General features: G+C 34.7%; 1 protein-coding gene across 5 annotated transcripts in view; it reads left to right on the top strand.

Annotated features, from left to right (window-relative positions):
* The window catches only part of Stat92E (Signal transducer and transcription activator Stat92E), a 477065-nt gene that overhangs the window by 356527 nt on the left and 93569 nt on the right, over window positions 1-26969 (top strand). For all 5 annotated transcript variants that reach the window (XM_090412268.1, XM_090412269.1, XM_090412266.1 and 2 more), the window contains one exon: window positions 11292-11437. In XM_090412268.1, coding sequence (XP_090268394.1) covers window positions 11292-11437 — 146 coding nt within the window. The remainder of the gene's footprint in view (window positions 1-11291; window positions 11438-26969) is intronic.

The following is a 26969-nucleotide window of genomic DNA, read 5'->3' as shown; positions in this document are numbered from 1 at the left end:
TTTTGAAACTAAGTGTTTTGAAAGTAATCAGGGTCTTACATGAAATAATCTTTTAAAATATGAGTTGTTTTGAGTTTCTTTTTGGCAACTGACAGTTTGAAACAGTCAGGCCAGCGAAACCATTGATCCAAAGCATTAACAAGAATACAGATATATGGGTTCTTAGCAGAGTCTGTTTCTTGTAAATAAGTGAAGTATCATGACAACTCATGCTGTAAAATGAAATTGGATATTTTGCATCATTGCTGCTTGTTGAAAGAATTTAGGCATAATTATTATGGCTTTCCACCCTCAGAAGCTATCATTAACTTTTTAATGGATAACTTGGTATCATTCTGAATGATTTATATGGAAGTACTTGTTTGGTCAATCTTTTTGTTTGCATTCTTTTATTACTACATTTGATTGTTTTTGTATTTTTTTTATATTACTCTATTTTTTTTTTATTTTTTATTACTGGTTCCTGATTTACCGTATTTTTCTGTGTATTAGATGAACCCTGCTTTTTCGAACCCAAAATTAAGAAATAGTATTTTAACCATCTCCACTGTCTAATCATACACTCAGTGGGAGGAGGTCCAAACTGTCTATCTAGAGCTTTATTTCCATGTTCTTTTACATAATTTATGACTTTTAACTTGAATTTTGAAGAATATGACAATCGTTTTTTATTTTTGGACATTTTTATGGGCTAGTGCTAAAAATATTGTTAATGCATTAACTTATCCCACCAATGAGTTGCAGACACATGAATGCTTTTAGAGTTCTGATTGGTTTATTCAGAATCAGCTGTTAATGACGTCAATCAACAGAGTTAACAAAGGCTATGCTTGCGGAAGCCTGTTCACGGGGTAGTTTCAGCACGGCAACCACGGTCTCTCAATGAGTCCCCCCCCCCCCCCCATAAACCACCCCCCAAATTTTTGGTCTAAGAATTTTAGAAAAAAGTATCATCTTATACACAGAAAAAAACGGCACTTCTTTGATTATTTTTTCATTTATTTTATGAACAAATAGGTTATTTTTCTCTTTTCTCATAAATTTTATTTCTACTCTCCAATCATGTTGATTGAAGAGCAGTAATGGTATCTTCTTCTTGGCTATTTTAATTTAAAAGCTTAAAAATATTAAAAAGTGGCTTCCAAAATTGATGTAACACATAATTTTTGGTTTGTAGTTCAAACAACAAATTTTATTTATCGACTATTAGCATACCATCAGTGATGCTACATTTTGATGATTTATTGCCAGAATTTATCACCAGATACTCTGCTACTGCTACAGAAACATAAAATTGATCAGTAAATATGCAGTGGTTGCATCCTTCAGATGGTTTGCACACCCAATCATCCAAGAACACCCTCATATTCAGTTCTGTGTTTCCATCTGCTGATCCACATCAGTTTTCTCCACATATGCCTCCACATTAGCTATATATCCATTTTTTGCTTTCACATATAAGGAATGCTTTTAAATCACACTTAATCTGTGTTATTGAAGACTAATGCATTTCACATTGGTGTATTTTCTATGCTTGAAAGATTCCATATGGATCTGTCACAAAACAATGGGGGGGGGGGAAGAATCAAGCAACATACTCTCGCTTGAAATTGCCAGAATATTTTTTCATGCCCGTGAAAATATACATAGTTTTCACTTTTGCATTTGGGGATGAAAATGAAATATTGTCAGTTGACCACATCAACTGACACTACTTCACAGTTGTAACTTACTATCAGAATTTTTTCTTAGAATCATTCTTTTCATTTTGAAAACTTCACCAGTATAACACCGTCCTGAATATCTTCTGGTTCAGATTCTAACAATTTCCTAGCCTGTACAGTTGTAAATCTGTTTTTTTTTTTTTTTTCTTCTCAAAATTGCACTCTAGCCTTTATGTTTTTTTTTCATTTCAGTCAATTATTTAGTTATAATTTAATATTTTGTCATGGCTGTGGTATTATAAAACATTGCTAATTATCTGGCAAGTTATTTTACTTTTATACAGTAAATGCAAGAATAATAACTAAGAGTTGGTCTATTTTGAGAAAATGAAATCCAGCAGGCTCAGAAATGTTTATCTAATGAGTGATAATTTAGCACTGGCTGCATAGAGATATGATTAATAGAACCCATAATGAGTATCTCCTACTTTTTTGCAGGTCACTTTACTAGTCCTCTAATGCTGGAAAATTGACCTTCCTAGTTTATACACCTTTTGATTAGGCCAGTTTTCCAGCCTGTAGTATTCAGAGAATTAAGTCAAGTGAATTTCCAATCGAGAATAGTCATGGAGTATACTGTGGATAACACTGTGTCAACACATGAAGTAAGGGCTCTGGTAGCTTCAGTGGATAAACCACCATAATAGAATAATATTTAACATATTCTTTCACAACTTAATACAGCTCTTTGAGGGAAGCATGTTTTATTTCAGAAATTTAACAAATGGACAGTATACATCAACAGAAACTAATATTCAAGATCTGAAGATATTTAGAATAGCTATATACAAATAATACAATAAATACTGATATAAATGTACAGAATGCTTTTGTGTTTGAAAGACAACACCATACAGCTTAATGTTTGCCATGCACATTCAGTCCCACAGGTACATTCCTTTACTTTCTGCATGGTTGCAAAGTGACCTTTAGGAAAAACCTTTACTGCACAATTTATCCTTTTGAGGTGCCATCCAGAATGATGTCAGAGAGAAGGAGGTTCTTAAAACTCACAGTGTAACAAGAAAAAAGAGCATATCTCTCCCCTCTTGTTACAAATGTTGAAAAATAGTGTCAAAAAGATGACAAAGCATTTTCTTAGAATATTTAGAATTTTCCAGATTAAAAATCCAACATTTTTTAAATCATTGAGACGATTCAGAAAACTGCTGAGTAAAGATTGAATTTATTATCATCATTATTATTAAGAGAGACCTCCAGGGAGTCAGGGACCCTTCAAGGGAGGCCACATACTACACGCACCAGCTATTATACTTATTCTTGAATTCATTCACACTGCTTGCACACATACAACATCCAACGGCAATCCATTCCAATCATGCACTACCCTACGAGAGGAAAATGTAGCCCCCCTCTCCCCCTTCTTATTCCATCAACTGAAATCATGTAGGACCCCTTTCAGTTTGTAAGTGTCAATTATATCACCTCTCTTTCTCCTGTTTGCTAGTGTCTGCATTCTAAAAATTCTAAATCTGTCTTCATAATCAGTATTCCACAATCCTGATATCATTTTTAACTCTCTCCACTGTATCAGAATCACAAATCTCTTGCTTAATAAGATTACACATCCATTTGACTTCTACCCTATTTATTCTTTGAACTTTCCTGATACATTCTGATATTGCATCATTTGAGTATTTTTTAAATGCTTCCCATGCACTGTTGATATTCTTCCCATCCAGCAACCAATACCATTTCGCTGAACCCAGTATACTCCTCAGTTGGTCATAATTTCTTGCTTTGTAGTTCAGCATGTAATCTCTTCTGAATGGAACATTCATAAACTTAGTCACTTCCCAAGTGAGTACTACATGATCACTGTTACCAGCCAGAAGCAGAATAGTTACGTCTTTAACTGAAACACCCTCTGACACTAATCAAATCTAACAGTCTTTTACCTTGAATCCCTTCTGTAACATGCTGCTTAAGGAAGTTGGCTTGCAACATCTCAATAAATTCATTTTCATTCTTCTCGTGAGATTTTACCGCTACCCAATCAATATTTGAATAGCAGTAAATGGGCACGAAATAACTGTTTTCATGCCCATCATTTTATTTAGCGATTCATTTCTTCATCACTAGTAACCGATCCACTAGGTCTATAACAATACTCTGCTATGTAATTGATCTTGTTAGATTCCACCTCACACGAGATGGCTTCATATTCACTGTGACATGAAATACTCTTACTAGTACGTAGGTCTCAACACTAACTGGATTCAAGTCATCCAATATCATTAGCAGTACACCCTCCCCCTCCTCTCCTATTTTGTCTATCCTTCCTAAAAATGCTGTACCCTTTACATACAATACTATTTGGTATGTCTGATTCTGATAGCCAAGTCTCACTGCCTGCAATCTGAGGTCCCAACATATTGAACAAGGCAACAAACTCTACTCTTTGTTTCTGATACTCCTAGTATTTATGTATAGACACAATAATACCTTCATGTTCTTTTTGTATACTCTTGTCTGCATGACACAGTTGGACAACTTGCAGATCTCTGTTCTTCTTTAGCAACTTATACATGTAGACATCTTTGCACACGTTTGATGTGCAGAACCAGACAAGCATAAAGTCAAAATCATTTCCATAATAATGCCCATTCTCATCATTAGCACAATTATATAACATTGTCGCTCTTACACTCACATTCTCACTATTCCTACCATTATAATTTAGTTTCTCGGATTCTCTGTGTTAGGTCTCATACCAATAATTAGTTTTTCAAGATTCCATTTTTACATAATTACAGTAATCACTGAAGATTATAGAAATAAGCTTACTTGGAGATTTTAAAGGCAGAGATTTGTATTTTATGTTCATTTTTAAAACAATGAAATATGGAAGAGAAAGAGGAAAATAAAAATCAAAAATTGAAACACATAGACACAAGAAGTTTTAATAACACTTAAATTTAATTAAGTTTAAATCAAATGTGTTAATCTACCGTGAGTAGGCAATTCAGATAGAGTAGAATGACAGTAGATTTCAAAAAGATATGAGCCACATGCTATTGCAATACACCAGATTGCAAGATGCAAGTAAAAAATAAAATAAAACTACTACTTGTAATTTATAAGAATAAGACTCCCAATTTTAGGTAAAAAATAAAAGTCATTTCAGTTCAAATTGGAGCATTATGATAGGTGTGTCTTAGACCAGATGATTCTGTTGACCAGACTTCTCAGGTGTATTATAGATAATATGTTTTCTCAGTAGAGCATTCTCTTTGACCGAAGTAAAAGATGATAACCACAAGGAACTTGGTAAACACTTTGGAGGGATAGAGAGAGAGTCTGTTAACTAGAAAAAGCCATGAGCACTATAATATTTCTATATTATGTAATAGAGATAATATATGAGGGTGGTCTGAAAAGTTCTCGACCTAAGAATGAAAAAATGGATTTAAAATTTCAAAATTATTTTTATTTTTCAACATACTCTCCCTTAAGACTAATACATTTATTACAGCGCCATTATCCCGTCCCTGTAGTGGTTCTCAGTAAGATCTGCAAAATACCCCTCTACAGCTGCAATCATCTCTTGATTTGAAGAAAAACACTGACCAGCGAGGAAGAGTTTTAGTTTTGGGAAGAGATAGAAGTCAGAGGGAGCCAAATCTGGGGAATAGTGTGGGTGTTCCAACAATTCATACTGCAGAACACTTTTGTGAGCAGATCGGGTGTCCTGATGAAAGATGTTTTTTTTTCTTCTGCAAACCGGGTATTTTTTTTTTTTAAATTTTTTTCTTTTAGTCTGATTAAAAGATCAGAATAATATACCCTGGTTATTGTTTTACCCCTTTCAAGATAATTAATAAACAAAATGCCTTTAGCATCCCAAAATATCGATGCCATGACCTTTCCTGCTGATGGAACCGACTTTGTCTTCTTTGACACTGAACAACCGGCTTCTATCCACTGTTTTGACTGCTGTTTGGATTCTTGTGTGTAATGGTGAAACCAAGTCTCATCCATAGTAATAAATCGATGCACAAAATCAGATTTATTCTTGTTAAAACTGTCCAAGCACTGTCCAGAGATTTTCGTTCGAGTGCATTTTTTATCTGCTGTGAGCAAGCTCAGCACCCATCTTGCACATAGCTTTTTCATTTGCAATTCTTCATGCAAAATATATCCTACACGTTCTTTTGAAATACCCGTAGTCTCAGCAATTTCATGCACTTGATCAATGATTTCTGGTGTTACACTTTTTGCACGTCCTTCACTGGGATCATCTTCAAGGTTGGTACAGCAATGTTTAAACTCGGCAGCCCATTTCTTAATTGTCGAAAACGAAGGAGAAGAGTGCCCATCAAATGAATTTCTTTTAGCGTTAAACCTTCTTTTACAAAGAATTTTATCCATTTGAAGGGATACAGACAACACTTTTGCTTCAGACAGCTGTATAAAAAACTACTTGATAGAATGACTTGTAATTCCACATGGATGCTTATGACAGATATACCAACTTAGAAAAAAAAACAAAAAAAACTTGCCGATAGTGTTGCCATCAATGGTTGAGGCCGAGAAATTTTCAGACCATCCTTGTATATCTCTAGAATATAATGTAATTCTATTCTGTTTCTATATGAACTATATTACAATAGTTCAGCAATTCCAGCAACATAAAAAATTGAACCTTCTTTACAGGTTCTTAGGAATAGGTCTGCAAGAGTTGAAAGTACAGGTAACCCTCGTATAACGTGGTACTTATACAACGCGGTTTCGATATAACACGGTCTACAATTTCTTGTAACCCTTTATTTATTTATTTATTTTTTTTTTTTCATATTTTTCACTGCGGCACTGAAAAATCAAATTTTATCTTCTTTCAATTTGTGTCTGCCCGTATCACACAAGTAGTTATAAGTATCGAATTTAGTTGTATTGTATCACTGAATAAGATATTGTACAGAGGGCTTTTGCAGTCTGTGTCATTCTCAACAAATAGTGCAATTAGAGACAGAATAAAAATGGCGCTAACTGATAAATCACATCTCCTCTCTCACAGAAACCACCCTGTATAGACTTAAGCAAAACCATATGTTGCACCGAAACACAGTATCTAACTAAAAACTATTGTCCAATTTTTCAATTATGAAATAAGTGTTTTTTTTATTGCATTTGAAATTCTCGATGTCATTATGACAGATCACAAAGGCTAACTTAAAATAAAAGACTACCAAGAATTGAAACATGTTATAATGAATGTGTGAGTTCGCCTGCCACCTCAAATGCAAACAAAAAGCCATAAAATTCAACCAAGGGTTGAAATGTTTGTGTGAGTTGAGCCAGTCAGTAATGAGAAGTAAGTTCCATTGGAACGATAAATGACACCCTGTTGTGAATGTGTTAAAACTAATAGTGAATGTTGTTATGACAGTTTCAGATGTTATGGAATTCAATTGAAGAGAATTAGCATTTTAACTCAACACTTGTCGGTTGCTTTTGTCTTTGGATCGTGCCATCTTTTGTTAATACCGCACTGAAACGCCTTATAACTGTTGTCTTGTGTTAAACAAAATTCACCTTGTTCGTATTGTAACAATTAAAAAAAACTTGAATAATTTATAAGCGTATAAAAGGATATCACCTGTAAATCATTGACGTGCAAGCAAAATTCTCAGACGTGCCACCTCTGGCATGAGTGCTAACCATAGGTTCGCCATCTAAGGCTTACTGTATAAAGTGTTTATTGTTGAAAATTGTCTTCGTTTTCTGCCAGGAAAGTGCATTTAAAATCATAAGTGTGTTATTCTCAAGCAGAGCAGTTTATTTTCTGGTGAGTTACATATATATGTAATGCCTTTTTTTATTGTAATGGCCACTAAAACTGCAACAAAAGGGAAAAAAACCAACGTTGAAGAGGAAATTCATTTCTCTCAAAGAAAAAATTAAAATCTTGGATCGGTTGAAAATTGGAGAAAAACCAGGAGTTGTTGCAAGGACTGAATTTAAATGAATCAACAATTCAAACAATCAAACAAAATGAACATAAAATCCGAGAAAGTGTTATTGCTGGCTCAACGGTAAGTGCAAAGCGCGTTGCTCATGTTCGCGATATTCTAATAGAAAAAATAGAGAAATCTCTAATGATTTGGATAGAAGATTGCACTCAAAAGAAAATTCCTTTGGATGGACACCTTATTAAGCAAAAAGCTCTCAAAGTTTATAAACATTTAAAAGAACTTGATGAAGATTCTTCAGAAGAAATCTCTCAGCATGGATTTTCTGCCAGTAAGGGTTGGTTCGAAAACTTTAAAAAACGGTTTTCTTTGTATAATCTTAAAATCCAGGGTGAATCAGCATCAGCAGATGTTGAAGCTGCCCGGAAATACCCAGCAGAACTTCCAGCAATGCAGATGAATCTGGGTTATATTGGGAAAAAATGCCAAAACACACCTATATTTCAAAAAATGAAAGATCAGCTCTTGGATTCAAAGTTTCCAAAGATAGAATTATTCTACTGTTTTGTAGTAATGCATCAAGTGATTACATGACAAAATCAATGTTTATTAACTGATCTGCAAATCCTTGTGCGATGAAAGGGCTCGACAAGTCCATCCTACCTGTTTATTGGCGGGCCAACAAAAAGGCATGGGTTACATCTTGAATGTTTGAAAATTGGTTTTTAGATAATGCACCAGGCCATTCAACAAATTTAAGCCATCCGAATATTAAAATAACTTTTTTGCCGCCTAACACTACTTCACTTATTCAACCATTCAACCAAGGAATAATATCAACATTTAAGTCATATTATATTCGGTGAACATTTCAATTAATTTTGGAAAAAACGGAATCTAATCCAAACACCCTCAAGTGTGGAAAGAGTTTTCAATATTGAATTGTGTAAAAATTATTTCTCTGTCCATTAAGGAATTTCAACCCTCTACGCTGAATGCTCGCTGGAAAAAAATATGGCCTGAAGCCGTAATGGAACAAAATTTCATACCTACAGTGGATGCCAGGCTACATCGTATAATAAATGTCGCACACATTTTTGGTGGAGAGGGCTTTTGCAATATGGTTGAAAATGAAATTAATGAATTAATTGATGAAGAAACAGATTTAAAAGAGGAGAAACTGGTATAATTAATAGATGGCAGAGAAAGTTCTGCCAAAGATTCTGATTGTGACGAATCCGTTAAAGAATTCAGTTTAAAGAAATTAGCAGAAGGATTGGACTTGGCAAGAAAGTTAGGAAGTTATTTTACGGATAATGATCCCTCAATGGAGCACTCGGGAAAATTCACGAGACAATTGGATATTTGTTTAGCACCATATTATGAACTTAATAAAAAAATTGCAACATAGTGGAAAGCAAAGTCTTATTACTGACTTCTTGATGACTAAACCAGCCAAAGTATGCAATGAGAATAATACAAATGATGTTCAAGAGATTTCAAGTGGTGACAACCTCCAGCCACTTAAAGAACATCTACGAAATGTTATTTCTGAAGACTGTGATGACGATTAAAATATGCGCTTTATTTTGTTGTGTCTAAAACATTTATGCATTATGTGCAATGAAATTTATGTACAATTTGTAATTTTTAGAATTTTATACTACGTATTTGTCATAGTTTATGTTTTCTTAACTTACATGAATTACCTGAATTAAATAAAAATATTGTTTTTGTTGGATATCTCGTTGTTTATATCATTTAAAAAAAAAAACGATTTCGGAACCTAACCCTACTTTTTCTATTTGATCTATGTCTCGTATAACGCAATTTATATAACACGCCATTTCTATGGAACCTAACATCCACATTATACGAGGGTTACCTGTACGTTGAATGTTCTGTGGCAAGTGGGCATTCTGTTGCATAATAAATAGAATGTTTATTTCAGATCATGAGGGTTGGAATAAACAACATCAGCTCTGTTTGGCAAAGTTTTGATTATGTCAATTTTTGGAAGTGAATGATATGGTGATTCATACTGTAGATCAGCGTTTCCCAGATTTTTCCTACGAAGGAACACTTCACAAATCCTGAAATTTTCACGAAACACTTTGGTTATTTTGTAATCTATTAATAATTAATTATGGCATAATCATAAAAAGTATTAGTACACATTGTGTGACATGTTGCCAAATATAAAATTACATTTAAATCAGTTATCAATCACTAATGAAATCTTGTAACATTGTAGTTTCTTCAGGCCAACGTCATTAAATTAATTTGTGCTGATTTTCATTGACATATTCCATTCTGATCACCAAAAATTGATAATATTACTGAGGGTGGGGCTATGCTCCCCTGGCGCCTACGGCACTCAACTTCATGTGTTCCGGACTGGTAGGCCAGTTCTCGTTGAATTCTGATGACTCGAATTTTGAAGGCTTGACACTCGGTAGTCCCTGAGTTTCAAAATGTGACATAAAAAGGCTTATTATTTTATATATATATATATATAGGGTAGATTATAACTACTTATGAGTGAATGCAGACTTTTTCTCCTGTGCTGGCAGCTTTCCCCCTCCTTTTGTACATCCTAGAGATTGCTTTGTAGGCAGGAGGTGGATGAATCACTATCTGTTGCATCACAAACACCTTCAATAAGAGATTTCTTTACACCAAAATCCCTTGTCTTTTATTCATATTAAAATTTAAATCTGTAGGACTATTACTTATAAAAAATCACAGTATTTATGTTTCGAAACAAGCACTTTGACCCTATAATACGAACTTGTGAAGAAAGTATTCAGTATTACTAGATTTGGGAACTGGATACAGACACCTTGCTCTTCAATTTCAGTAAAAAAATTTATTTATACTTCCTTGCTGATTGGTCACTAACATTTGCAACACAGATGTTATTTCGTTCAGTTTTGAGAACAAAGGATACTCCACACATTGTTGTAATTGGCTTGCAGGCAATTTTTATGACTGGTCATAAACAGCGGTATTCCCTTTCCAATGTTGAAAGATTTCGATGTGTGAAAATTAATAATTCATGAATATTTCCATGTTTTAAAATATGCGGCTTGGTCACTGATATTTGCAACACAGATGTTATTTCATTCAGTTTTGAGAACAGAGGATACACTGCCCATTGTTGTAATCGGCTTGCATGCAATTTTTATGACAGGTCATAAACAGCGGTATTCACTTTCCCGAATTACTTCCATGTTTAAAAATACACGGCTTGGTCACTGACATCACGGAACGCTTATTCACTTTCTGCGGAAAATACAATTTGGGGAACTCTGCTGTAGATAATGGTCAGTAAAAGTAGGTTTGTGATGACAGTCAGGTGCCTAAGAGGGCTAATTTTCCATCTCTGTGGTTAAGTTGATATAGGGACATAGATTGTTGATAATAGTTAAGAAAGAAGGTAGAGCATCTTCAGGGTGAGGCCATATGGCAAAAATATCATTCTCATACCATACCCAGAGTGATGATCGTATATGGGAGAATAGGCTGTCTCATGTTTAATAATATGTCAAATTTTGAAGTTTATTTTAGAAATCTACAATAAGCTTATATGGAAATAAAAGTTGCTTAATTAACGTTTTTCAATTCTTGGCAGTCTTATACAAGGATTTGTTGGTCGCCGTCAAGCAGAAGAAATGCTGCTAAAACGAAGTAATGGTACATTTCTTCTCCGTTTTAGTGATTCTGAATTGGGTGGAGTAACTATAGCATGGGTTGCCATGCCAACAGAAGGTCAACAGGGTAAGTATTTATAATTATTTTTGTTACATTATTTGCTTTTTTTATTATTTTTTTTATTTATTTTTATAATTTTAAATGTGAATCCCACCTACAAGAGTTTTGAATCGTACATTTAGTATCTTAGGCTAGCTAAGCTTAGATAATCCACTTCCTCTACTTTTGACACAAAACATATTTTTTCAAGCCACTTCAGGTGTCCAGTAAGCAGGCCTTCTACTGGACAACAAATTATCTACTGCCTGTAAACATTACAAACATTAACATTCACGCCATCCATTCAAACCCACATCCTGTTGGTTGAGGGTTGGGAAATTGCAATTTTTTTTATTTTATTTAATGAAATGGCTTGTTGTGCAGTAGGAATATTTAAAATGATGCTATTTATAAAGGTGGGTAACTTTCTTTATTATATATTGTGCTTAATATGATATTCATAATTGATAAATGATATACACAAATTTTCAACAAGTTTCACCAGCTATTTTTTTTGCCTTCTTCAGGACAAGAATGACAGTACACAATAACGTTTGCTAGTAAAAAAGAAGAATGGAGTAACACAGTCAAATAAATTAAAATTAAAACTGATGTGTAACATCATAAACATGGATTTACTTTGGAAAGGATGTCAGCTTCTAGTTTTTCCATGAACAGATCAGCACAGGGAGGTGATAAGGGACTGCCCATGACTAAGCCATCAAGTTGTTCATAAATCGTGTTATTCACTTTGAAATAATTCGATTTGAGGCAATGGTGAAAAAGCTGAGCTGTCTCATGTGGATAGAGATTTTCTATGATCTTGATGACTTCTTCAACAGGTACGTTGGTGAAGTAAATCAAAAGCCATTGGTTTGGTGGAGATACGTAGATGATGTTTTCATCATTTGGAAAGGCACAGAAACTACCTTATTTGATTTCCTTACAAAAATAAATTCCTTCCACCAAAAAATAAAGTTCACGTTAGAGCTTGAAGAGAATAGTCAATTGCCTTTTCTAGATACACTGATAAAGAAACATGAGAATGGACAATTCCAGCTCACAATCTATCAAAAACCAACAGACACTGGACGTTACCTGCACTTCAGATTGTCTCACCATATTGCGCAAAAACTCAGCATAATGCATATGCTTAAAAATAGAGCGACCAATATTATCTCAGAAGAAAAAGATCTTTTTGATGAACTCACTCTTATATCTCAAACACTAGTAAACAACTGTTATCCAAAAAATATAATCAAAAAGATTCTTCATAGAAACCCTCCACAGCAACAACCTCCTGTCACACAATATACATCGTCATCCTATCCAGGCTCAGTTACAACAAAAATAGCCAAACTCATGAAGTCTTTCAACGTCAGAGTTGCTTTCAAACCTGTCAAAACTATACGCCACACTTTAAGATCTCTCCTATGGACATTAATGCCTTCTTCAAATACGCAGGTGTATACAACATCCCATATTCGTGTGGATTAAATTTCATAGGCCAAACATCAAGAAGCCTGGAAATTCGAAAAAAAGAACATATAGCAGACGTGAACAACAACAACAGAACAGAATTACTTCATCAGAACCCATCACTTCTTGATCTCTAATCACACCATCGATTGGGATAACAGCTCCATGCCTTATATAGAAGAAGATTTTTGATGTAGAAAATTTAAAGAGAAATCAAGGAATGATTCTGAAAGACATCTGGAAAAGCCTAATAAATTCACTCAGCTTACCAGAATTTCATTTCGCTAAAAACTATACAACGCACTCAATAAACAATGACTGAGACACCACTCTCCGTGCTTATGATGTTACGTGTCAGTTTTAATTTTAATTTATTTGACTGTATTACTCCATTCTTCTTTTTTACTAGCAAACATTATTGTGTACTGTCATACTTGTCCTGAAGAAACCAAACAAAATAGCTGACAATTTGTGTATATCATTTATTAATATATGGTCAACGAATAAAACCAAGAAAAAAATTCATAACTGATGTTGCTTCGAAATGACTATACAGGTAGTTCCCGCTTTATGAATTAATTGGTTCCTGGTAACTGTTCATAAATCGGGAATTTGTAAAGTGGAAGTTCATTTGCCTTAGAAATAATGCTATAAGTGAGAGTTATGTTTGTAAGAAGGAATATATAAAATAAATACTAAATGATAAGAAAAGACTTTACTGGCCAAAGATTTACATATTTAAAAAATAACATAAGAAAAATTTTAAATCGAGAAAGATTCTTTGAAAAAAAAATAGCTCATTTCTATATCACTGAGTGAATTGGCAACCGTTGAGGTAGTAGGAGATATATTAGGAAGCTTCGGTGCATTTTTTTTTTTCTTTCAAAGAAGGCCTCGAGTGTCATCTGCTTCATTGACATTCTCTTCTTTTCATTTAAAATTGCTCAACAACAAGCAGAAGCATTATTTATTTCACGGGAAAATTTACTAAATTGTTTAAAGTCTGAATCTGGTGATTCAAAGATTGCTTGAGCTTTTTCGGGAAGCTTAAATGCTTCTTCTAGGCCTTTTTAAAGTGAAAAACCGAGTTGGAGCTTCATATTCGTTATCTTCTTTGTCTTTTTCTTCATTTATTTCTTGTTCCTCTAATTCAAGGAGATCATTGAGTGAGAGTTCCATAGTGTGAGATTGAAGCAGCTGATTAACATCACCTTCCGAAACATTTGCAGCTGGTTCTAAGATCGCTTGAGTTTCAGAATTCACAATCTTTGTTGGGTCTTCAAAGCCTTTGAAATTATCATTAAATTGAGGACAAAGTTTATGCCATACTCCTTTCATAGTTTTTTCAGAAACTTTATACCAGGCACTCTGCTTTACCCGAATTGTGTCTAAAATATTCAATCTCTTCCAGAACTTTTTGATAGAAAAGTTTCTATCTTTATCAGTTGCTTCTATTAACATTTCAAAAGTCTCTTTGAGATAATCTGCTTTAAACGTCGTAATCACTCCCTCATCCATTGGTTGTAAAAGAGAAGTTGTATTTGGTGGTAAAAAGACTATTTTTACATTAGGGCAAATGCAAGCTACTGATGAGGGATGGCCAGGTGCATTGTCATTTATCAGAAGCACTTTGAATGGAATTTGTTGTTTCTCACAATAAAGTTTCACTCCAGGAACAAAGTGATGCATAAGCCAATCTTCGATTAGGGAACCCATGAGCCATGCCTTCTTATTTGCCTTCCATATTACTGGGAGAGTAACTTTATTAATTCCTTTTAAGCTTCTTGGATTTTCTGATTGATGCACAAATAAGAGTTTTAACTTGCAATCGCCAGCAGCATTTCCTCCTAATAGTAGAGTGATACGATGTTTTGATGCTTTTAAAACCTGGCATTGAGGATTCTTCTTTTGCGACGTAAGTTCTTGAAGGCATCTGTTTCCAAAAAAAGGCTCGTCGCATCGACATTAAAAATCTGTGATGGCAAGTAATTTCATTCTTTAATTATTACTTATTACTTCTAATTTTTCTGGATAAGATTTTGCATCCTCACAATCGGCTATTGCAGCTTTGTATTTTAATGTTATGCCAACTAGTCTGCTTTTTATAACGGTCAAACCACCCCACTACTTGCAGCAAAAGTCTCTTTGCAGTCATCCCCTTTTTTGGCCTTTCAGCATTTTAGAAATGATTAATGCTTTAGTACAAATCGTTGTGTAGGTAATAGGCATGTTTAATCGTTGAATTTGGTCGCTTATCCAAGCAGTTAACAGTTTTTCCACATGACGAGAAATTTCTTTATTTGCCTGTTTCTTTATTACGTAACCATGTAGACTGCATAGATTGCGAATTTCTTACTTCTTTCAAATATTTTTCTTTATCCTTTAAAATGGTGCAAACTGTAGAAGCAGCAAGAGAAAATTTCTTAGAAAGAGCTTTAACAGTGCTACCTGCTTGATAACTGGTAATAATTTTGTATTTCTTCTCTAACGTATTTGCTTTTCTTTGTTAATTTACTTATTTTCTAGTTTTGTAATGTTGCTTCTTTTTGACATTTCTGGAAAAGTGTATTTAAAAAGAAAACAAGAAGAAATCAAGTGTAATTGAAGAAAACTACGAATAACACACTTGCCTCAGTGACTGAGGCTCATTCTAACTGATCATTATGTCAATACATGCTGCATAATTCCCTGGACACACCTCTAATCGCTTTCGGCATGCACAATTTAAAATAAAAATTCTGATTCAAAAAGTTCATACAGATAAAAATTCGTAAAGTGAGAATTACCTGTATACTTAACATATTTAACTAGATTAAGATGGAAATAACCTAAATACTTTGCTGAATTCTTTTTGAGCAATATTTGAGCCTTGTTTCAAATACAGTTATCAAAGTAGAACATCCAAATCATCAGTATTTTAAATGGGTTTCATGATAATAATATGCATCATGTTAGTGTAGAATGAAAGTTAATATTTGTTCTTTTATGTGTTCATTGATTCATCGATTGATTGTTCACTGATTTAGTTCATTGATGTGTTATAAATTTTCAAATAGCTGTTTAATTCAACAGTATACTGTTATACAGTTAGATACTTTACGAGCAGTATTTACAGTTAGATACTTTACGCGCAGTATTTTTATTTTATCTTTCTCGTAATGTTTCAGTGTAATAGCCTATCGCAGCTCAGTTATTTGGCTATATAAACACCAGGTTACTTTGCAGTGAATCATACAACCATATTAGAATCAAAATTAATTCATGCAGATTATTCTTACCCGTTGTTTGTTGGTTTATGGCATTAAAAAAATCCATGTTTCAGAAGTGAAAATCCTGCCTCCTCTGTGAGATCATCTAACTCACCTTCATTCAAAAAATTTTTGAATTTCAAGAATATTTTGTAAAAGATACGAATCACAATGGGGAAACACTTTTCTGTATATTACAGAGATGCTGATACATTTGTTGTCACCAGTGATTTCACAAATTGTTACATGCCTGCAGAATAACAGATAACCCCAATCTCTTTCTCTTCTAACAAACTCTTCCTCTCGATATAATGTGGATGTTGTTTATCCTTGAACCATTTCAAACTTCATTCTAGTGTTGATTGCAGTCACACTATAACACTTTCATCTCTGTGTTATATGGCATCATAATGTCAAGTGGGATGATCTTTGTAACTTCTTTGCATTTAATTCCTTGGTTGGATTATTGTTTTCAGTTTTAACTGAAAATAGTAATCATTTACACTTGACATATTACTGAAGCAATTCTCATTAGTTTGGAAACATTCTCCATTCCACTTGAAATTCTCATCTCTCTTTGAATCAAACTTGCCAAAAAATAATATTCTTGCTTAATTCTTCATCCAAATGCAAGCAAATAGTTTACATGTGAAGTACTTCATGACTGGGCTATTTGTATATAGGAGCTGACAACTTCACATAGTATGTAAAGACTTCACATATATAAATAGCCTACTTGTGAAGATACTTCATGCAAACTAGTTTGCTCACACCTGAATGAAGGATTAAACAAGAATATATTTCTTTGCAAGTTTTATTCAACTGAGCAGAAAAGCTTTCTACCTAGTCTTGCTTTAAATACTGTTACAACATCTGCACACCCTAGAGGTGCCCACAAAATTGCACAAGCCCAGTTCCATTAGTGGCACTGTGTGTAGCCAAACATTTGTGTGTTTATCAGTAGAGAATGAGTTGTCTAGCTGTATGGGTAAACATAAAGTATGGAGATTATGAGAACTATGTAGTTGTAATAACTTTACAAAGATGGAATGCAGCCACCAGTTATTTTCAACACACTAAATGCACTCGGGATTAATAGGATGCTTGTGTATTGGAAGAGAACAATGTCATATGTGCTAACTGATGATCTAGTGGTGAGAGCTTATTGCTGTTCTACTGGACACTTCCTGACACCACAACTTATGTGGCAGAGGATGATAAAATCAAAGGCACCTCTCTCCGGTGGTAAGCGAACAACACACACAGACATATCCTCTTCACAGATGAGAAGATTTTCATCATTGAAGAGTCATTTAACTCCCAAAACTATCAGATATATGCCCCTGATGGTTTCACAGCATGTGCCATAGCACCCAGGATTTAGAGAGGTCATCACTTCGCATCAGTGATGGTTTTGATGGAGGTTGACATATCTGTAGGTATCCATGTTCCATTTCTGTGAGCAAGGGGTCAAAATCTCCACCAGTGTGTATCATGACACTGTGTTGGAGCCTGTGGTACGGCCCATGAAAAACTTGTTTTTTGCAGGCAGTGGACCTTCCAACAAGACTCAGCACTTGCACATAAGGTGAGGCCCACACACTAGTGGTTAGAGACAAATGTGCCCAACCACATATCACTGTCTGATTGACCTCTGGAAATCTAAATCTGAATCTATTCAACTTTCAAATTGTGGTAAGAGCTTGAGAGAGAGCAGCCTGCAAGAAACAACACTCCAGCATCACCAGACTGAAGGTGGATCTGGAGCGAACAGTAGCAGCATGTCCATTGGATATTGTGTGTACCACCACTGATATATGGCCACACAGACTTTGGGCGTGCACAAAGGCAAAAGGGGGCAATTCGAACATTGAGTGTTGCTATTTGTACATTTTACATGTAGTTTGTATGTGCTGGAAGCTGTAAATGATTTACCGATAGAAGGTTTATGCACTGTTCAAGTTGTAACAGTATTTATGGCTAGACTGTGTACAATCATCTCTTTAGTTCTCTAACAAGTGTGCCAAAGCTGTACCTGAATCATGCATAATGCAGTTGGCTTTCATGGAAATCTCCATCTTCCGTTTCTGTTTATATGAAAACCCAAGATAGTTGTAAGCAAATTATTTACACATCCAAAAGTGATTTTGAAAAGGCTAAAAGCAGGAAACTTGTGTCATATCTAAATGGCAGTCATGCTTTCTAGTCTCTTGCCACAGCTGTTGGCTATAACTTTTTTTGTCTGACTCTATTTCCCCTTCTTTTGCACTTGAATGGTTTCAGTCGATCACCATGCACAGAAAAAGAAAATCTCCTAGCTTTTTACTTTTTGTCTAATTTTTGTATAGATGGTCTTGGTAAATCTATTCCTAACATACAACATTCAGTGCTTCCTTTAGTTTGTTATCGAAAGACTATCAGTCTTAACCAAACTGGATCCTGGTCCTTATGGCATTTCTGCAGTTGTACTTTTCTTCATGCAGTGAAACTTTGTGATGGAAGGTACTTCCCATTTGTACATTTTTCATCTGTTACTATTGTTTTTTTACTTTCTGTGTTTGTCACTCTATTTCTCCTGAATCTTTTCTATTCCCCTTTCTTCCACACCACTTCTACTACTGCTACCTTTTTTGCCATTTAAGGCAAACCATGGGCATCCAGGGATGGGGGAAGGGGATCTGTTGGTGTCCATGTACTGTTTTGGCTGCTGTTTCAGCAATATGAACAGTCATGGAAGGTCTAGGATCATTTGATTAGTAGGCTTACCTGCAAGGGTCAGGAGTATTGCACAGTTTTTTCTTCCCCATGGTTGAAAGACTAGAGTGTAAATATGCTTTGAGAAAATGTTCTTCTTTATTTAGAAGGTTTTTAAAAGGATAAGTTGGATCCCAAATATCCATTTAGGAGATATTTTAGTTGAAGTATCTTGCCAGAGACATTCAGGCCAACTCTTCCATTCAGAATACCAATCACAGTAACACTGACAAAACTTGGAACTTTTCCAGATGAGTAATATCAGAGTAGAACCTCCTTGATGTTCCTGATGTGGAGATTTGCTCTGTCTTAAAATATCAGAGTAACAGGCAACAGAAAAATTCTCATATGTAGAGATGATGGCAAGGTACTGACCAGTCATAGCATCCTTAACACTCTGAAGCCTCCATCAGTGAAAGGGGGCATCTCAACAGTTATGTCAGACTCTCTCCTGAATATGTTTGCACGTTTTCAAGTGCCAGAAATATTTTCCTGCTTTGATTTCCTGAAGATGACAAATGCAAAGTACTCAAATGCTTTATTTGTACTTCCACATATGACAAAGGTGGAATGATAAAAAAAATATCTAAGAGGATATTAACATCAATATCAATTGATTAGGTGATTGTTCCACCTTATCAATTGCATTATTTCTGAAAAGTGTGATTTACTCAGAATTGCACTCAAGCAGGAGGGAGAGGAGACAGGAAGAGAATATGGCCTTATTCCTGAAAAAATACCAAGAATGGTATTTCAGTGCTAGTAAAATGATCCTAGTTTGATGATTACACTATGTTAAAATCCTTTAGCAAGGAAAATAATGGAACGTATACCTTAAGGGTCTACGAAATGTCTCCAGTTCCACTAATAGATGAGATGTATACCTCTGTGCTTAAAGCTGTAAACTAATGGCTTCCTTCATTTCTTTATGGAGCACAGTTATTATCTTACCATTTCACTAATATAACTGAGCCTTATACTCTCAAGCATTTTTTCCCTATTCAACAAAATATATCGTTGTTTTTAAATTTTAAAACATACTAACTGATCTAATTTTGTTTAAAATTTATCAATTTTATTTGGTTTTATTGATATACATATGAATTATAATAATGTATATTATAATTGTACATTCTTACTCTTAAACATTTACCTGGTTCATTATAGGCATAGTTGCTGATGTTCCATAAAAATCAGAATAAGAACAACTGATTTTACTGAAGGTTTATCATCTCCAGATTTGATTTTTCTATTTTGCCTTTTTTTTTTTTTTTATTCTCTCATATTCCAGTGGAATCTGTTCTGTGGCCTGGAAATTATCCGGGCTGCAGAACAGATGTGCCTGCAGCTGTAAGTTAATGACTTACATCTGTAAATTATTAGGTAATTATTAGGTAGTAAATTTTTGCCATCTAATAACCATTTAATTTAACCCACTTTAGTTGTTTCAAAAATAGTGGAGAAAACTTACCACTGTACTTCTATGCAACCTTGAAACCTCTCAACTAATAAATGATTTCTAGTAAGGATAATAGGAAATCTTCTTATGCTATCCACCTTTGGACAAATGATATTCAACAGTTTTAGGAATCTGCAGTGGTTGCTGTTGATATCTCAGCATTTGATTGGGTTTGGCACAATCTCTGTAAAGTAATTCCCATGATGTTGCTAGCCTTCTGTTTGGATCCATCCCCGTCACACCCTTTACATGCAATGGGGATGGATCATCTGAAGATCTTTATTGCAACTAATGCTAGTGTTCTCCAAGGCTCTCTCCTTTCACTGATTCTGTCTTTCTTTTATGTATATACCTGATCTCCATTTGACTACCAATCCAAACCACAGTTTTGCTGATGAGAGTATACAACACTGCTCATTGGACAAGCCTTGCATTGTGCAGATTACCAACATTTCCAGAATATCAACCTCTACCATCCTAAATGTTTGATCTCCAAATTATTCTTCAAGAGGTTCTGATAGCCTTGTTAATTTCAGTGCTAGTAAAATTCAATCATCATGTTTTGAGATCTCTCATTTAAAAAAAAAAAAAAAAAAAAAAAAGAACCCTTCCTGTCCACCTTACTTCTGACAACACCTAAAATTCTGAAATCTGTAGAGAAGATGAGATATCTACTCTTGAAAGTGTTGTAACCTCAAATCTCTTGGCATAAACGTATAACAAATATTATCTCCTGAGCATCCAAAAAGTAAACTTTTTCTCTTGTGTTAGGCATTACTTTTTCTCTAAACAGCTATTAATTCTATACAAATCACAAATCTGTTCAACTACTGAATACTATGGGAGGTTTAGAGGCAACCTTGCAAACTCCAATGCCACCAAAACTCAGTCCTGTCTGATCTTTTGTAAGAAAGAGCTTGCATCCCTCCCCCTTACCTTCAATAATACTGATATATCCAAACATGATTAAATTTCTCTTCTTGGAATGACCTGCACCACTGATCTTTCCTGACACAACCACATTTCATTTATAGTTTCTGTAGCCACTAAAAAAAAAAACAAAGCTTCCTAAAAATACTTAACCCAGTACATAAGAGTGCAGTTGAGTTGATTATTAACCCATCAGTAATCCCCACCACATACTTTCTTTGAAATCTCCTAAAACATGTACATCAGTTATTCAATATCCCTTTGCAGATCAACTCTGAACTTGTAGAACTTTTTTCAATCATAATTCTTTCTATGTATAATTCTTTCCACTATCATGTGGAAATCTTCCCTCATATATATTTCCTAGTGAGTGTAATTTATGGACCCACATCCAATCTAAAGTTACTTCCTACTCTTCATGAATGTGATTATCGTATATATATATATATATATATATATATATAAAAGCATTTAAAATCTTCTTAAAGGTCTTCCTTAGCAATAGATGTGCTTTCATTGCTTTTCAATTGTGGGGGAGGCAGATTATGTTCAGAGAGGTTTTGCATGCTGTGCAATTTTATTGTCATCAAATGAGAAATATAATAAATACAACGAGCCATTAGTCACACCATAAAGTGTAAAATGCAATTTTACACTTTATGGTGTAACTAATGGCTCGTTGTATTTATTAATCTTGCATTTAAACCTCTGGTTATAAATCCATTTCCTTTGTAATTTTGTTGCCATCAAATGAGACATTAGTAGTATTTTATTTTTTTTTAATTTATTTGATTTGTATGTGTATATTTTGAGCAAATATAAGCATTACATGAAATGTTGCAAAATTTGTTTTAGTATTCTCTTCTGATCTTCCTTATTTTGTATTCTCTTCCTTATTTTGAATATCCAAACTTATAAAAGTTTGGATATTCAAAATAATTTTGGAAAGGAGGAGATAAAGTATACTGTCATCATGGCCACTTTAAATTCAATTTCAAATTTTGTTTGAATTCTCAGAAATGAAATTGGCATTTTCAAATATTGGACTTAATTTCCCAGAGGCTGGTTAACTGGGAGGAGACCTCCAGATGACCTTTTGAGTTTGGGAATGTGGAGAAATGACCAAGGCTTCTGACCTGATGTCCATCCTCACCTTCTTGTGGTGCACCCTGTTGGGTATCTACTTGGATACTAAATGAATGAGGATGGACTGACAATTTGGGATTTAGCTGACCAAATTTTATTCTCATTGGCTTAAACTATAATTCAAAATGATAATACAACATGATGGAATATCATGCTGGCTGGGGTGTTGCCTGATTAAACAAGGGCCCCTGTTATTTTCGTCAGGGAACCAGGGCAAACAGCAAAGAGTCAGCTACTGGAACAAACCCAAATCCTGACTCAACATCAGCAGAGATCAAGATTGGCTATCAACATAAGAAGAATCAATGGAAAAGAAATGGAACTAGCAGAAGAGTTGGATAAGTGCCAGATCAACATAATAGGTGTTACCGAAACAAGGACAAATAACAGGCGCGATCTTTCTGAGCAACAAATACAAGATACTATATTCAGGAAATGACAATCAGGAAAAAGAAGGAATCACTATAATATTAAACACTAATAGGAAGTTAGTCTTCTTTGATGGCAGGCAGTATCAAGTAGAGTGATGTAGGCTAATATCAGAATGGGGAACACAGACATTATTCAAGAAAAACCAAAAGAGTTTGAAAAAAGAATCAAACCTTGGAGATTCAGAGGGGCATGTAGTAAAACAGTCTGCAAGGATAGAAAAATCAGAACACCATGGTGGTCTCAGGAAGTTAAAGAGGTAATCAAGGAAAAGAAGAAAGCATATCAAAAGTTTCTTAGGGAATACAGAGAAAAATGTAAGAAAGCAAAGCATTGTGTAAAATTAGCTAAACAAAAGACATGGGAAGACTTTGATAAGATTTTGAAAATAAATATCAGGAAGGTGATAAAATATTCTGGAGGCTATTGAAAAAACTCAGAAATGGAGGAAAGAGTACTGTAAAGGAAATTAGATAATAAAGGATACATGAAAACTGAAGATAAAGATATTCTGTACTTGAAGTAGGAAAAAAGCTATCACAAACCTGAAATGTGGAAAGGCAGCTGGAGTAGATGTTATTTTATCAGAAATACTAAAATATTGAGGTATAAAAGTTTTATAGCGGCTACACTGCATAATTCAGAAATTTGAATTCCAGATGAATGGAGTAGAGCACTCATAGTACCTATCTCTAAAAACGGGAATAAAGCTGAATGTGAGAATTACAGAGGAATTTATCTACTGCGTCTTCCTGGTAAGATTTATGCAAGTATTCTTGAGAAATGGCTTGAGAAAAATTGGAAAAGAACAAGCTGGGTTCAGGCTAAACAGAGGTTGCCAGGATCAGATTTTCACTTTAAGACAAATAGTTAAGAAATTATGGCAATATAACAAGGATCTCTATTTAAGTTCCATAGAGCTAGAAAAGGAATATGACAAGGTGCCAAGAGGAAATGTGTTCAAAATGCTCCAGTTTTATGGTGTAAATGGAACATTATACCAAACAATATGTAGTCTTTATTTGAGTTGTAAATCAGCAGCTAGAACTGAATGAGGTAGAGGAAGATGGTTTGATGTTAAGTCAGGCATGCGACAAGGGCGTACATTATCTCCTTTGTTATTTATCATCTATATGGATCACATTATGAAGGAAGGCAGTATTAAACCTGATATCGATATTGGAGATGTTGGTCTCAGCTCTTTACTTCATGCAGATGATGTTATATGCCTAAATAAATCCAGGCCAAGTGTGCAGGATTCCCTGACCAAATTGAATAACAGCTGTATGAAAATCAGCATTACAAAGACAATGAAAACATCAACTGCATCCTGAATGAGAATCTATAGAGCAAGTAAAATATTTCAGCTATTTAGGTACAATTTTAAGTGAAGATAGCAAATTAAATTTGGAAATAGAGAGCAGAATTAACAAAACCGATATGGTGGGAAATGAAACTAGCTGTATACAAGACAATGTTGAAACCAATTTTAACTTATGGATCTGAGACCTGGGTTAGAAATAAAATTCTTGATCAAAGACTGGAGATCACAGATATGAAAGTCCTGAGAAAGATTAGTAGAATGAAGAGATGGCATCAATGGCAGTATCATAATCAAAACAAGGCTATTAGGAAAGTACTTGACATTGTGAGCATTCAGAATGTGTTAGCAGAGCTAATGTCAGGCAGTATGGGCACTTAAACAGAATGAGAGAGGAAATATATTAGCTAAATAATTGTTCTTTCCTAGGATGGCAGGAAAAAGACCAGAGGAAGACAAAGATGTAGGTGGATTGATACAGTAAAAAGTGCCTTAGAAGAGAAATATAAGATCTGATATTGGAAGTTTTTTCACTTGATTAGACTATAATAAATTTAATTTAATCCTTTATCCAAGTGTAAGCAAACAAAGTTTGCCCTGAAGTATCTTCAGGACTGGGCAACTCGTAAAAGTGGACCGAGCTCACCACCTCATGGTCTGGCCCCCACTGATGAGATCTCAAGAAAGGTCGAAAATGGTCTGGGTAGTGGCCCTTCCCTTAATGCATAGCATTATACATGTCTGCGAGGAGATGTGCTTTGCATTATGGGAGATACTAAGACAAGGTGTGATGAGTGCTTGGTCCACCTTTACCACGAGTTGCCTCAGTCCTGAAGATACTTCAGACACAAACTTTGTTTGCTTACACTTGGATAAAGGATTAAACTAAATTTATTGTAAGATCTGATAATATTGGAATACTGATGGATAACAGGCTAATCTGAAGAAAATTGTTGATAGGAAGTTAGTAATGATGTAACTTTTCATGTAATACTGTCATAAGATCCTGTACACTCCCTGAGGGTATATGTCAGGAGTTTGATGACTTAATTTCCCACTGACCCCCCCCCCCCCCCCCCCAATTACCCACATCAATCTGTGCAGTGCATGCACCATCCTTATTATTGAAAATCAACATGCCGTGTATTTGTATTCACACACTCATAATTTTTAGTGTTTGTGTGTGTGCTATGATAGAATATAATCTTATGAAGAAGAAAAAATTTGTTAATTTCTGATAATTATCTTTTAGGGCATTCTATAGCAGGTACATAATATATCCTGATGCATATTTAAAAGTTTTCAAAGTTGATCTTTGTTTTGCAGCAAAAGTTAAAAATGTCTTTACTGTTACCCCCCCCAACACACACACACACACACACACACACACACACACACACACACACACACACACACACACACACACACACACACACACACACACACACACACACACACAATATGTGCACCTAGTATTCTTGAAAATGACACCTCTGTAATGCAGCAATTCCATAACATAACGTAATGCTTTTCATGAGGAAAATTTCTAGATAATGCAGGTAAAGGCGTTTTTTACATCAACGTGAAGATGATCAAAGCAGTTTGAGGATGGAAACAAATGCCTGATGATTTTTAAAGTCCAAAGAGAAATTAAAGATGCTTTTAACTTGTTATTGGGAGCTTTATGAAGAAAAGAAACAAAGAAGCCACTATTCGGTCATCTCTTGATACAACATTAAATGGCCAAATTAAAGCCCCCCCCATTTTATCATAGTATTTATACTTTATTACTTTACTTCACATTAATAACCACATACCTGTAAATGAAACGAAGAGAAATAACCTTTTAAACATGTTAATGCACTACCATATACATACACTGTAAACATGTAAGTAACAGCATATGATTAATGGGTGAGTGGGTTAACTCTGCTTTATGTAAAATTCAGGTTATGTAAATCAGGACTGTCTGCTCCCAGGATTTGGGAAACATTAATTCTTAGACCTTCCTCCCAGAAGCCACAGAGTTCCCCCCCTTTTTGGACTTTGGGCTTCTAGTGTAACTTTTTCTATGTATTGTTTTGTGTGTGTGTGTGTGTGTGTGTGTGTGTGTGTGTGTGTGTGTGTGTGTGTGTGTGTGTGTGTGTGTGTGTGTGTGTGTGTGTGTGTTTAGAATTTTTATATTGTATCCCAGAAACTGTCACTGTGACAGAGAAAAAATATCATTATTAAATCGTGAGCTGAAACCAGCACCTAAGCCTTGATATTTTATATGCAATTCTTGTATAGTGGGTAGACCTTTGAATAAATTATTTGGAAGATGGGAGCAGTTTGCCAGGACATGAAACTATACAAGACAGTCTTCACACCAGTTTTAACTTGTGGATCTGAGAGTTGGATTATAATTAAAATAGTTGATCAAATTCTTGAGATCACAGATATGTTAAGTTCTCCAAAAAATTTCCTAATTGAACAGCCAACCATGGAAGAATCATATTATTATTATTATTATTATTATTATTATTATTATTCAGGCCTCCATGGAGTCAAAAGACTCATCGTGGGAGGTCCTTCCTAGGAACATAAAGTCTGTCAAGACTCATCGAGGGGAGGGTCCCCCCTTAAGAAACACAAAGTCTATCATACCACGCCTTAAACTCACTGACCATTCTCGCCCTCGCCACTCTATCAGGTAATGCATTCCACGGCTCAACCACCCTCCATGCAAAGAAACCACTCCTCACCCTCTTGCTCACAGTTTCCTTTCGTAACTTCCAGGGATGGCCTCTTGTC

Source organism: Typopeltis vanoorti, chromosome 22 (genome assembly GCF_054136105.1).
Source record: "Typopeltis vanoorti isolate ZY-2024b chromosome 22, IOZ_Tvanoo_1.0, whole genome shotgun sequence".
Lineage (NCBI taxonomy): Eukaryota > Metazoa > Arthropoda > Arachnida > Uropygi > Thelyphonidae > Typopeltis > Typopeltis vanoorti.
This window is presented reverse-complemented; position numbering and strand designations above follow the sequence as displayed.